Source organism: Pogoniulus pusillus, chromosome 11 (assembly GCF_015220805.1).
Source record: "Pogoniulus pusillus isolate bPogPus1 chromosome 11, bPogPus1.pri, whole genome shotgun sequence".
NCBI classification, from domain to species: domain Eukaryota; kingdom Metazoa; phylum Chordata; class Aves; order Piciformes; family Lybiidae; genus Pogoniulus; species Pogoniulus pusillus.
This window is the reverse complement of record NC_087274.1, coordinates 13,555,725-13,569,962: the sequence shown is the minus strand read 5'-3', so window position 1 is coordinate 13,569,962 and position 14,238 is coordinate 13,555,725. Positions and strand designations below refer to the sequence as shown.

The 14,238-nt window shown below is 50.9% G+C and overlaps 1 protein-coding gene across 6 annotated transcripts in view; it reads right to left on the bottom strand.

The window, feature by feature from the left end:
• The window catches only part of MYH10 (myosin heavy chain 10), a 118,587-nt gene that overhangs the window by 44,000 nt on the left and 60,349 nt on the right, over nt 1–14,238 (bottom strand). For all 6 annotated transcript variants that reach the window (XM_064151122.1, XM_064151116.1, XM_064151120.1 and 3 more), the window contains 7 exons: nt 12,297–12,389; nt 7,897–7,960; nt 6,631–6,729; nt 4,720–4,863; nt 4,099–4,194; nt 997–1,115; nt 454–606 (listed from right to left, as the gene is read on the bottom strand). In XM_064151122.1, coding sequence (XP_064007192.1) covers nt 454–606; nt 997–1,115; nt 4,099–4,194; nt 4,720–4,863; nt 6,631–6,729; nt 7,897–7,960; nt 12,297–12,389 — 768 coding nt within the window. The remainder of the gene's footprint in view (nt 1–453; nt 607–996; nt 1,116–4,098; nt 4,195–4,719; nt 4,864–6,630; nt 6,730–7,896; nt 7,961–12,296; nt 12,390–14,238) is intronic.

Genomic DNA, 14,238 nt, shown 5'->3' with positions numbered 1-14,238 from the left:
TTCCAGCCTGGCCCTGAACACCTCCAGCAAGGGAACATCCACAACATCCCTGGGCAACCTGTGCCAGTCTCCCCACTCTCACTCCAAAGAGTTTCCAGTCTCAATCTCCCCTCTCCCAATTCAAAGCAACTGTCCCTCACCCTGGCACTCTTAGCCCTTGCCAGAAGTCCCTCCCAGCTCTCCTGGAGCCCCTTCAGGTATTGGAATGCTGCTCCAAGGCCTCCCTGGAGCCTTCTCTTCTCCAGACTAAAGAGCCCAACTCCCTCAGCCTGTCCTTATAGCAGAGGTTCTCCAGCCCTCTAATCATTTTTGTCACCTCCTCTGTATGCTCTCCAGCAGCTCCAGGTCCTTCTTGTGCTGGAGGCACCAGAAATGGAGGCAGTGCTGCAGGTGGGGTCTTAGCAGAGTTGTAACAAGGAAAAGGAAAACCTGCTCAGCAGTGTTTGGAAGTACCTCAAAGATTTCAAATCCAGCAATATCCAGAATCCCAATGAAAGATGCTCCCTGACGTTTGGTCCTGTCCAAGGCTTTATTGATGCGGTGAACGAGCCAGCGGAAGAGCCGCTCGTAGGTGGCCTTTGCCAAGGCTTCCACTGCGAAGTCTGCCTGAGAAACCCAAACAGGAGCAGTTACTTACCTTGGAGCAGCCATCAAAAGCAGAGAGCCGTGGTGCTGTCACAGGTCACTGACAGGAGAAGCTGAGTGGAGTTAGTAGCACCAAGGAACGCAAACAAGCAGCAGAAGCAGTCTGGGGGTTGATTCACGGCCTGTCAAGTTTGGTTTTCCACTGCTCCATGCCAAACCCAAAGCTGTCTACAGGCTTGACACAACAATGGCATGAAAGGAAGAGGCCAGCAGAAGGTCAAGGAATGAGAAAGCTTTTTTCTACTCCACACTAATTCTTACTGGGATTCCTCTTTCCAGTCACTGCAGCACACACTCAGTCCCAGCTCTCCTTGTTGAGAGTATGGAGGAGGAGGAGGCACCAAAGCTTACCTGCTCCTTGGTCTGGGCTTTCTGGACGTAGTCCCTGCCCACCTTGATGCGAGGTGTCAGAATAGCCCTGGTGAACTCCATCACGTTCATCCCCAGCAGATGGCAGAGTTTCTGTGCAACTGCAAAGAGAGAAACGGGAGCACTGCGATCCTCCAGAGCAGCGTCAGTGAAACCAGCTCCTGGCCAAGCCTGCCATGTGCCAGCTTCAAAACGGAGCTGCTGGCTGAATGAGCAGCTCAGATGTGCTTCTGTGTTTGCAGAGGGTGATGGCAGTCCCCCAGTACACACCACTGGATTCCCCCAGGGGAACGTGGGAGTCCCAGGGTAGGGAAGAGCCCCTGACCAGGCAGAGAGTTCGTTTGCTATGTTACAAAGGAAGAGCAGGGTGAGGACACCCCATAGGGAACAGAGCCCTGCCCTGCCACCGGTGAGGCCACACCATAAATCCTGGCTTCAGTTTTGGGGCCCTCACTCCAAGAAGGACATTCAGATGCTGGAGTGTGTCCAGAAAAGGGCTACAAAGCAGGGAAGAGTCTGGAGAATAGGGCTGGGAAGGAGCAGCTGAGGGAACTGAGGGTGTTTAGTCTGGAGAAGAGGAGGCTGAGGGCAGACCTCATTGCTCTCTACAGCTCCCCGAGAAAAGGCTGCAGGGAGGTGGGATTGGGCCCTTCTCCTTAGTCTCAGGTGATAGAAGAGGAAATGGCCTAAAAACTGTGCCAGAGGAGCGTTAGGTTGGAGATGGGAAAAAGTTTCTCTGCTGCAAGAGTGGTCAGGGATTGGCAGAGGCTGCCCAGGGAGGTGGTGGAGTCCCCATCCCTGGAGGTGCTCAGGAACCATGTGGCCATGGCACTTGGGGCCATAGTGTTGTTGGGTTGCTGGTTGGACTGGATGATCTCAGACGGTTTTTCCAACCCAAACCATTCTGGGATTCTCTGAACTGCATCAGACTGAACACTGCTGAGCAGCTGTGCTCCAGCTGAGGCAGTGCCAGTGCAGTGTTGCTGCCAGACTGCAGCAGAGCAGTTTAAGCTATGCACAGCATAGGTTGTCCTGGGTTAGAGAGAAGCACAGAATGGATCAGGCTGAAAAACACCTTTGAGATCCAAGTCCAACAATTAACCCAGCACTGCCAGGGCACCACTACACCACGGCCCTCAGCACCACACCTACACAACTTTGAAACTCCCTCAGGGATGGGGGCTGCACCACTGCCCTGGACAGCCTGGGCCAGGCCTTGACAACTATTTTGAGGAAGAAATTGTTCCTCATTTCAACCTAAGTCTCTTCCTGGGGCAACCTGAGGCCATTTCTTCTTGTCCTGTCAGAAGATCACCACAAGCAGCAGCTCACTCTTTACTCAGCCTGAATCTGCTGATGCCACACTGAGTCAGGTCCCCCACACCACTGATCCCTATTCCAGCTGCCAGAGCCCCTTCTTCCAAAGAGCTCCCCAGCAGGTTAGCTGTTTATGGTTCTAAAAAGGAAAGTGTCACTAGAGGTATTTTTAGGCCTGGGGAAGTGCTGGCCTTTAGCAGGAAGCCTTCCACACCATCCACTAAGTGTTTTAACCCCTTGTCTTTGTCATCTGACAGCTCCTTGGCTGACTGTTAACAGGAAAAAAGCTATTTTTATAAGCCAGCAGGGAAAAAGATATTTGCACATCAATATATAAAGCTCCCTCTGCATTATTTGTTGAGGTTGGCTGGTATTTAAAGCACAACAATTTGCTTTTAGTGATGAGATTCTGTGTGTCCACAGAGTCTTTAGTAGGGCTCAGGAATCAACACAGAACTTAGTGTACTGAAGGCAACACCACAACTGGAGCAATCCTTCCACTGCAGCTGCACACAGCAGCACTTCACAGAACCATGCTGGCTGGAAAAGACCTTGAAGATCAGCCAGTCCAATCCTTCCCTAACTCTACCATGACCCTCAGCACCACGGCTCTGCAGCCTCTAAACACCTCCAGGGATGGGCATTCCACAACCTCCCTGGGCATCCTGTGGCTAGTCTTTGAGAACTCTTTCAGAGAAGAAATTTCTTCTGATGTCCAATCTAACCCTCCCCTGGTACAATTGCAGGCCATTTCCTCTCCTTGCAGCACCTGAGACTAGGGAACAGAGCCCAATCCCAACCTCACTGCAGCCTCCTCTCAGGGAGCTATAGAGAGCAATGAGGTCTTCTCTCAGGTTCCTCTTCTCTGGGCTGAACACCCTCAGCTGCTCCTCCCCAGCCCTGTTCTCCAGACTCTTCCCCAGCTTCTCAGGACACACTCCAGCCCCTCAATGTCCTTCTTGGAGTGAGGTCAGTGACTGCTGAACTGTAATCCACACCTGCTGGTAGGAGCAGGCCATTGCTCTGAGCAATGTCCACAACTGTGGGCATTCTACAGGCCTGGCAGTTTAGTGCAATCAGGAAAGAAGAGACAGACAGGCCAGAGCTGTGCATGTATAACAGACCCTGTCCATGACAGCTGCTCCTGTTCTTTTCAAGTCAGTTCCCAAAGCTGCCTTGCCACAAGAGCCCGTAAAAGGCTGGCACTGAAGTACCAAAGTTAAACAGCTGAGACCTGTGTCAGCAGCTCTCTTCTTGTGGCTGCACTCCTCAGGAAGCTGATGGCACTGCCCAGCCATGGATAAAGCCCAGCCATACCAGCGTGCCACAGGTTGTTCTAAACACAGCACCCTGATGTCCAGCCATTCCACTCTGGAAGCTGTGCTTGGCTGCAGGGCTCTTTTTGTTGGCAAGAAAAGTGCTGTCAAGAACCAAAGCAAACAAACTGACTTAATCCTGCACTCCTTCCTAGGCCTTAGGACTTTGGAGATAACAACAAACAAGACTCCAACTGAAATACTCCCTCGAAGTCTAGCAGCAGTCATGCCAACAGCATCAGTGCTGGTGATGGATACTGACACTGCTCCATGGGACAGGAATGGAAGAGTTTTAATGACTGCCTGTTGGCTGCTGCCACAGCTGTTGTGGCCTCTTTTGGCACAAAAGGCTATGAAGAAAGTGGAGAAGATTGTTCTGCACTTCTAAAGCTATGCACTAAGAAAACTCCAGCTCAGCTCCAAGGAAGCCACACAAACGTGAGCTACTCACCAGTGTTCTCTGGCATGGAGGCCTGGTCTGTGTTCCTCTCCTTCTTGAAGGAAATGTTTCCAAACTGCAGCACTGAAGACACCACTTTCAGCATTGCTGTGGTAGCAAGAGACATAACGGAGTCATTGCATGGTGGGGGCTGGAAGGGACTTCTGGGGATCACCCAACCCATCCCCCTTTCCTAAACAGGGACATCTACAGCAGCTTGCCCAGGATCACAGTGGCCAAGCAGGTTTGGAATCTTTCCAGAGTAGAATCCACAACCTCTCTGGGCAGCCTGCTCCAGGCCTCCAGCACCCTCACAACAAAGAATCACAGAATGAGATGGGTTGGAAGGGACCTTTAAGCTAATCCAGTTCCAATCCCCTGCCATGGGCAGGGACACCTCACACCAACCCAGGTTGCTCAAGGCCTCGTCTAACCTGGCCTGTAAAGTCTCCAGGGAGGGCACAACCACAGCCTCTCTGAGCAACCTTTAGTTCAGCTCTAGCTCATGTCAACCAAATGCTTGCTGCATGGTCTTAAGACCCTTAAGCAGCATTAACTTTGGTGTCATTACTTAGCAACAGTGTGCAAGAGTGGAAAGTGGACTTTAAAAAGCCAAGAGGCTGAGTAACTTACAGAGGATCTCATCGTGTGAGAAGCCCATGATGTGCATTGCTTCCATGGTCTCCTGAAAGTTATCCTTGTCTTGTTGCCCAGGAATGGGGATGTAGCCATTGGATAAAAATCTGTAGTTGTTAAATCCTTCCAGGAGCAAGTCAGCTGTGTGGAGAAGAAGGGGAGAGGCAGAAATGTAAGCTCCAGAAGTGCTGCTCACACCCACCTGTGCTCTGCTCTCACCACATGCACAAACTTTCTCTTATGCAATCAGCTCTCACAGATGGCTGCAAGTCATCAGAGCAGCTTCTGAAGCTCTAAAACTGGATGTGCCTTAAAAGCTGAGGCCAGATTCCCAGAATCAATCTCTGTAGCTCTACATTAGCTGTTTAATGCATTAAGCCTGTCAACAGAACCTTCCCCAGCTCAGATCTAGCATAATCTCAAATCTCAAATCCCTGCTTGGAATATCCTAAAGGAAGCATCTCAGTTGAAAGGGAAGAGACAGAGGCAGAAATGGAGTTAGGAGCTGATTACTGCCACATCGAGGATGCTGCACAGCAGTTTAACTCACACAGGAAGCAAAAAAGAGTTGATCATCTCTCTGAAGTCTGCACCTTTATAGAGTTTCTCTTATCACAACCTAACAGAGATTGCCAGATATCAAAGAGCAGAAGATAACCAACACCGTGCCATGACAGCTGGAGACAGCCACAGGGTCACACATTCACACAGTGCATGGGTTGGAAGGGACCTTCCAAGGTCCAACGACCCCGCACTCAGCACGAACATCAACTAGAGCAGGCTGCACAGGACCACATCAAGCTTGACCCTGAATGGCTCCAGGGATGGGGCCTCAACCACCTCCCTGGGCAGTCTGTTCCAGTGTCTCCCCATCTTCACTGTGCAGAACTTCCTCCTGATGTCCAACATAACTCTGCCCTGCTCCAGTCTCAAATCATTGCCTTTTGTCCTATCCCCATGGGCCTTTCTGAACAGTCTCTCCCCAGTCTGCAGAGCGTCACAGAATGGGCTGAGTTTGAAGGGATCTTAAAGCTCAACCATTTCCAGCCATGGGCAGGGACACCTCACACCAGCACAGGTTGCTCAAGGCCTCATCCAACCTGGCCCTGAATACCTCCAAGGAGGGTGCATCCATATGTGACCTCCCTGGGCAACCTGTGCCAGTGTCTCCCCATCTTCACTCTCAAGAATCTCTTTCTCATCTCCAGTCTCAATCTCCGCTCTCACAGCTCAAAGCCATTGTCCCTCATCCTGGCACTCCCAGCTCTAGACAAAAGTCTCTCCCCAGCTCTCCTGGAGCCCCTTCAGGTACTGGAAGGCTGCTCTGAGGCCCCCCTGGGGTCTTCATTTCTCCAGGCTCAACAACCCCAACTCTCCCAAGCCTGTCCTCATAGCAGAGGTTCTCCAATCCTCTGATCATCTGTGTGGCCTCCTCTGGACCTGCTCCATCAGATCCTTGTCTGTCTTGTGTTGAGGGCTCCAGATGAGGTTACAGCAGATAAATTATCAAGGGACAAAGAGCAGGAACTAACCCAGCTTGTGCTGCGAGGCTGGAGACAGCCACAGCGTTTCACTGTGCTCTGGTCAGAGAGCAGCTCTTCTGCTAAGTTTCAAGACACAGTCCAGGACAGACAAGCTGCCACTGCTCCCCATGTTTTTATCTACCAGTTTCCACCCAACATTTCCCAGTTACAGGCTGCCCAAACTGGCCTTTGGCATGTAGGAGCTGGTTGCTTGGAATGCCACCACTGCTTCATCCGCCCCAGAGCTGGTTTCAAACCAGTCACCTGGCTTCTTAGTCTCCTTCTGAAAGTCACTGCTAAAGACCAAAGAGCACCTCAACCACACCTCTGTCAACACTGACACAAGTGGAGAGAACAGGTTTCCTAAGTGAGACTGTCCACTTACACTTGAGATGCTCTCCTGCTCCAGCCAGCAGCTGATAGAAGATGTGAAACGTTCGCTCATCCTTCGCCTGCCGCACTGCGCGGGACTTCTCCAACAGGTCTGCTCACAGCTGGAGTCAAGGACCTTCTGCAAAGCTGGGCTAAAGACATCCCCCTGCAACCACAGCCCTCACACAGGCTGCAGAACTGCTGCAGGATCGAGCAGAACTGTCATGCTATTGACAGGACTAAGGCAAACCTGAACGGTCAGGAAAGTGAAGTAAGAGCTTTGCAGCTTGGACTGGGAGCAGCTCACACTTCATTGCAGCAAACTCACTTCTAGGGTGGAGACTGCATTGCCCTGCTGCACACATTGGCTGGAATCATAGAATCATGGATTTGGCAGGGTTGGAAAAACTCTCTAAGATCATCCAGTCCAATCATCAGCCCAGCACCACCATGGCCACTAAACCATGGCCACATGGTTCTTGAACACCTCCAGAGATGGAGACTCCACCACCTCCCTGGGCAGCCTCTGCCAATCCCTGACCAGTCTTGCAGCAAATAAATTTTTCCTTATCTCCAACCCAATCCTTCCCTGGCACAATTTCAGACCATTTCCTTTTCTCCAGGTTCAACAGCCCCAGAGCTCTCAGCCTTTTCTCCTCAGAGATGCCCCTCGGCATCTTTGTAGCCTTCACTGGACTCTCTCCAATAGTTCCCTGTCTCTCCTGAAGTGGGGAGGCCAGAACTGGACACAGGACTCCAGCTGGGGCACTGTAGAAAGAACTGAGGTCTTCAGCAGTAATTCCCAGTAAGTTTTGCCTCACTGGACCTGTGCTGTTCTCTATAAGACACTAAAACCCAGGAGGTGTCTCAGTACTTCCAGCTCTACCCCTGTGATGAGCGTCAACCTTCTTCCCAGTATAGAGATGTGTCTGCAGTGCTGATGGGAGCAAACCTCAGCTTCTGGCACAACACAGGAGCTTCTGGCCAGGGAGTTGTTTTCCTAGCAGGGATCACACTGCAGTGATTTCCCTGTCAAGCTCAGCCTGGTTTTGGGGTGTTCTGAGCCTCCAGCTGATTTCAGAGTGCTACTCTCTGCAGTATCAGGTTTCCGAGCAGGAGCAGCACGCTGAGGTGGGGATATTTGCTCAGCTCTTTGTTCTCAACGGAGGAGAAGGATCTTGTCAAAGGAATGCAGCCCTGTGGTAACCTTCTGCTGCATTCCAGTCAGCTCTAAAGTTAAGAGCAAAACAATCTCCTAATGTGGCTTGAAGCAGGATACAGGTCTCAATGTTGGCCCCAACGATGTACCCGGTGACATCAAAGTTGATCCTAATGAACTTGCCCTGCAAAGAAAAGAGATTGAGTTGTAATTAATGATGATCTTAATTAAGGCAATGCTGCTGACACACAAACACAATCCTACCTGGAGTCACAGGACAAGAATTTCACCCACTAAAATCTTTTCATGGAATCATAGATTGGTAGAGGTTGGAAAGAACCTTTAGAGATCACCAAGACCAAGCCCCCTGCCAAAGCAGGGTCACCCCTGCACACAGGAATGCATCCTGTACACAGGAATGTGTCTAGGGGGCTCTTGGAAGTCTCCAAAGGAGACTCCACAGCCTCTCTGGGCAGCCTGCTCCAGGGCTCTGGCACTCTCACACCAAAGAAGTTTCTCCTCATGTTGAGCTGGAACTTCCTCAGTTCCACTTTGTGCCCATTGCCCCTTGTCCTATCACAAGGCATCACTGACAAGAGTCTGGCCCCTTCTTCTTTGCACCCTTCAGATATTTATAACCATTGATCAGATCCCCTCTCAGCCTCCTCTTTTCCTTTCTATGTGCTCAGCCACCACTTCACAGAGTCACAGAACGGGAGGGGTCGGAAGGGACCTCCGAAGATCGAGTCTAACCTCCCTGTCAAAGCCCAGGGCAGGTCACACAGGAACACAACCAGATATGCCCTGGAAGTCTCCAGGCTTCAGAGAGACATCTCATGCTGCACACAAACCTCTCCTGAAGATTAATGAACTAACAACCCAGGTATGTTTGTGTCCAGACTTAGCAGTAGCTCTTCTGAAAGCAAAGGCCAATTTTTGGCATTGACAAAACATACCAAGGCTGAAAGCAACCCAGAGTAAGAGGACAGATTTCTACAGGAGAACTCTTGGTGCCCCAAAGTGCTTGACCTGCAGCATCCTCAAGCTGAGTGTGATCTCCAGCCTCCTTCAGGGATGGGGACTCCACCACCTCCCTGACCACTCCTGCAGCAAAGAAATTTTTCCTCATCCCCAACCTAACCCTCCCCTGGCACAATTCCAGGACATTTCCTCTCCTTCTAGCACCTGACAACAGGGAGCAGAGCCCAACCCCACCTCACTGCAGCCTCCTCTCAGGGAGCTGTAGAGAGCAACAAAGTCTGCCCTCAGCCTCCTCTTCTCCAGGCTGAACACTCTCAGCTCCCTCAGCTGCTTTTCCCCAGCTCTGTTTTCCAGACCCCTCTCCAGCTCTGTTCTCCTTCTCTGGACATGCTCCAGCCCCTCAATGCCCTTCTTGGTATGAGAGACCCAAAACTGAAGCCAGTATTTGAAGTGTGGTCTCACCAGTGCCCAGTACAGGGGCACAATCCAAGGATTGAGGCCAGACCATTACCATCCTGCTTGAGGCCAGACCATTACCAACCCAGGCCAGGGTGCTGGTGACCTTCCTGGCCAGCTGAGCACACTGCTGACCCATCTTCAGCTGCTGTCAGTCAGCAGCCCTATGTGCTTTTCCACCAGACAATTTCCAGCCACTCTGCCCCAAGCCTGGAGTGTTCATGGTGTGATTGTGCCCCAAGTGAGCACTTGGCCTTGTTGAACCTCACACAACTGACCTTGTTTCCATTGATCCAGCCTGGCCAGATCTCTTTGTAGAAGCTTTCCTGCCCTCTACAGTGCCACTTAATCTAGTGTCCTCTGCAAGCTCACTGAGAGTGCCTCAGTTCCCTCATCCAGATCATTGATAAAGATGTCAAACACAACTGTCCCCAGTACTGAGCCCTGAGGAACACCACTTGTGTCCAGCTACCAACCAGTGTTAGCTCCAGCCCCCATCACTCTCAGCCCAGTTCTTAACCCAGCAAATCCACTGGAGCCTTTCTTCCCTGAAACACTGCCTCTGGTAGAAGAAAAGAGGAGAAGGAAAAGGAGAGATTTGTCAGGAGCCCTATTTCACTCCTTTCTGGTCCTATCAGCAAGCAGTGACCAAGCTGGCACATCCCTGCTGAGTGCTGAAGACTGCTAAGCCTGCATGGGCTGAGGAACAGCACTTCCCACTCTGGGGGAGGATGGATCAACTTTTTAAAGCAGGTTTTAAAACGGTTGTTCCCAAAGATGATTTTTTCTGCATGAGATAAAACCATCTGGAGTGCATTACCCTGGCTGCTTTATAAAAATAGAGCTGGAGCCATCCCAGTGATTATGTCCACGCCAGCAGACTGCAGTAACACAAACCAGATGCTCAACATCTTCAAGGGAAACAGCCCCCATTGAAGGCCAGTGGCAGCCTGGGCTGCAGCCAAAGCAGTGTGGCCAGCAGGTGGAGAGAGGGGATTCTGCCCCTCTGCTCTGTTCACACCTCACCTGCAGTGCCGTGGGCCCTCAACACAGGAAGGACATGGACCTGATGGAGTAGATCCAGAGGAGGCCAAGAAGATGATCAGAGAGTTGGAGCAGCTCTGATACAAGGGCAGGCTGAGGAAGTCTGGGCTGCCCACACTGGAGAAGAAAAGGCTCCAGGGAGATCTGAGATCAGCATTTCCATGTCTGAAGAGGACTGACAGGAAGGCTGGGGAGGGACTGTTCAGAAAGGCTTGGAAGGATAGGATGGTGGCAATGGTTTGTAACTGGAGCAGGGCAGAGTTAGGTTGGACAGCAGGAGGAAGTTCTGTACAGTGAAGGTGGGGAGACACTGGAACAGGCTGCCCAGGGCTGTGGTGGAGGCTCCATCCCTGGAGATATTAAAAGTCAGACTTGATGTGGCCCTGGGCAGCCTGCTCTAGTTGGAGGTGTCCCTGCTGAGTGCAGGGGGTTGGACAAGATGCCCTTGGAGGGTCCCTTCCAACCCAATGCACTCTGTGAATGTGTGAAACCAGGAGTATCTCTGATGGATTCAAGATGAGAACTCAGAATCATCTCACAAGGAAACTTGTAGAATGTGCTAAATCCTACAGCCAGCAGACAACAGCACCAAGCACTGAGGACCAAACCATGGCTATAAAACTATCAAAGCTGAACTTCAGCAGTGCTCTGCTCTACCTTCCTGACTGCAAAAGCAGTTGAAGGGATTGAGGCAGAGAGTTTTCCAGAGTCCTTATCACTGGAGCTGAGTTCATACATCATAAATCCAAGCAACTGCTGAAGCATCAAGGCAGCCAAGAAATCTTTCAGTTGTTCTGTGAATTTGAGCTTTGTTCTCACAGGAAAAGAGATTTAATAGCTCCTCCAGAGTCCCAGAGCTGTGCTGAAAACATCTTCCCCTGAAACAGAAGACTCTTTTTTTCCCCCCTTCAAAGGAAAGGAAATTTCAGAAGTGGTTTTTAGCTACTCACCCCCAGTTCCACCCTGCTGCTACAACAATGGAATACATCTAAAGTGGTTATCTGCCACCAAACAGCAGGCACTGACCCAACACCAACATCAGCAGACAGAAGAGCACTCAGCACCTTACAGCCATAAAATAGTTTGGGTTGGAAAAGACCTTAAAGATCATTGAGCCCAACCATCCTCTGAGCCTGCCAAGGCTGCTGCTGAGCAGTGGCCCTCAGCACCACAGCTCTGCAGCTTCTAAACACCTCCAGGGATAGGCATTCAACCACCTCCCTGGGCAGTCTGTGTCAGGCTTTGAGAACTTTTTCTGAGAAGAAAATTTCTTCTGATGTCCAACCTAACCCTTCCCTGGCACAATTCCAGGATGTTTCCTCTCCTTCTAGCACCTGACAACAGGGAGCAGAGCCCAACCCCCACCTCACTGCAGCCTCCTCTCAGGGAGCTGTAGAGAGCAATAAGGTCTGCCCTCAGTCTCCTCTTCTCCAGGCTGAACACTCCCAGCTCCCTCAACTGCTCCTCCCCAGCCCTGTTCTCCAGACTCCTCTCCAGCTTTGTGCCCTTCTCTGGACATGCTCCAGCCCCTCAATGTCCTTCTTGGTACGAGAGGCCCAAAACTGAAGCCAGGATTTGAGGTGTGACCTCACCAGTGCCCACTGCAGTGGCACTATCACTGCCCTACTCCTGCTGACCACACTACAGATGATCCAGGTCAGGATGCTGGTGGCCTTCTTGGCCAGCTGGGCATGCCCTGGCTCATCTTCAGCCCCTCTCAACCAGCACCTCTTTTGTTCATGCCAATTCATCCCACGTTTACTCATATGGTTATAGTTTAGCTCTGCAGCACAGTTGTGTTTGTTACACTGAGCACCAGATGGGTTCAGGGATGGCTGAAGTTAGCAAGTGGGTAAGAGCCATGCCAGTGTTGCCCAGCCCAGTGAGGATGTACCTCTGGTGACCCCAGGACAACATAGTGCTCCCTGAGAGAGAACCTGAACCTGTGGAGGGAAGAGAGCAAAGCAAGGGCTGATATGGAGTGGAGCAGTTGCTAAGAGGGGAATCTCTGCAGCTCCCAGAGAGGAGGAGGCACTCACGAAGCGGGAGGAGTTGTCATTTTTCACTGTCTTGGCATTCCCAAAGGATTCCAGGATGGGATTGGCCTGAAGAAGCTGACGTTCCAGTTCCCCCTAAAAGTCAAACAGAAAGCAGAGGTAAGCAGAGTGCAGAGGCAATGATGAGCTGGTTCCTACATTCTGCTTCCATTTAACAGTCATTTCGCCCAGGCTGGGGCAGTGAGAACACCTTCCGAAGGGCTGAGCACCCTCCCCTCACATCTAAGGAGCCTTCTCCATCCCTTGAGGAATGGCCTTGGGTTCTTGGTTGGCTTTAGGATGGTTTTTCAGAAACACAGACACACACACACAGAGCAGTGACCAACAGAACTTGATGGATGCTGAAAACCATTGAGTATGGAAAAGAAAAGTCCCCTTTGGGCTAATAGAATTAGGCACAGACTTGGCATGAAAAGAAGAAAACCCAGAGGCACTGATTTAAGAGTTTAGTGCAAGGTTACTTTCAACCTCCCCACTTAGAGATTTGACAACAGCCTTTGGAATCTCTCTTTTCAATCTTGCTTTCAATCACAGAGTTGTTTCAGGTGGGGAAAAAAACACTAAAATCATCAAGCCCAACCATCAACCCAACACCACCATGGCCATTAAACCACAGAATCAAGGAATGCTCTTGGTTGGGAGGGATTCCAAAGGTCATGCAGCCCAACCCCCTGCAGTCAGCAGGGACATCCTCCACTAGATTAGGTTGCTCAGAGCCTTGTTGAGTCTGACCTTGAGTACCCCCAGGGATGAGACCTCAACCACCTCCCTGGGCAATCTGCTCAGTGTTCCAGCATCCTCATGGTATAGAATCATAGAATGGCTTAGGTTGGAAGGATCTCAGAGATCATCTGATCCAACCCTCTGCCAGGGGCAGGGACACCTCTCAACTAGCCCAGGTTACCCAAGGCCTCATCCCACCTGGTCTTCAGCACCTCCAGGGACTGGGCACCCACAACTTCTCTAGACAACCTGTTCCAGAGTCTCATCATCTTTGCACTGAAGAACATCTTCCTCAGCTCCAGTCTAACCCTGCCCTCCCTCAGCTTCAAACCATTCCCCCTTGGCCTGTCTCTAGACACCATCATTAAAAGTTCCTCTACTGGAAGGCTGCTCTAAGGTCCCCTCAGAGCCTTCCCTTCTCTAGGTTAAACAACCCCAGCTCCCTCAGCCTGTCCTCACAGCAAAGCTGCTCCAGAGGTCTTGTTCCTAACATCAAATCTAAATCACAGCATGGTTTTGGTTGGAAAAGACCTCTAAAACCACCGAGTCCATATCACTGCAACACCTCCGACCTGCAAGCACCTGAGAAGCAGCCAGCAGGGCAGCAGAGGAGCTGAGCAACAGCAGATACAAAGAGCATTCTGCCCTTGCTCAACTCAGGCAACACTGCTCAGGGTGACCAATGCCTTTTGGATATGTTTCAGGTCAAGCTAATGGCTGCAGAGATCCAAAGGACATGAGGAAATTGCACAACAGCTTCTGCCACCGCTGGCCAGGAGGAGGTCTGTGCTGCTTCCATCAGCCCAGGAGGGAAGAGATGAGGTTGGCTTCCTGATCTGAGGGATGGCTTTAAAAAAAACAAAAGCTGTCTGGAACATGGTCTCAAAAACTGATGTTTGTGTTCCCAAACTTGCTTTTTCCAATGCTTTATAGCATGGATGAATAAAGGCAGCAGAGTGAGCACCAAAGAACAGGAAAGGTAAGTCCCTGAAGGCTTCCACAAGGTCAACCCTTACACAGGAACATTGAAAGTTCCCTACTTAGCACCTAAAAGAGGCTTTTATTTGGATAGTGAAATAGATTTCAGGTTCTCCTGGAAACTAATGGCTGCTCCTTCTTTAATGTAACCTCAAGTTAGCTGCTCCAAGCTTGTTTACTTCCAAATGCATTCCCTTTGGGATCAGATATTCTCTGACTTCTG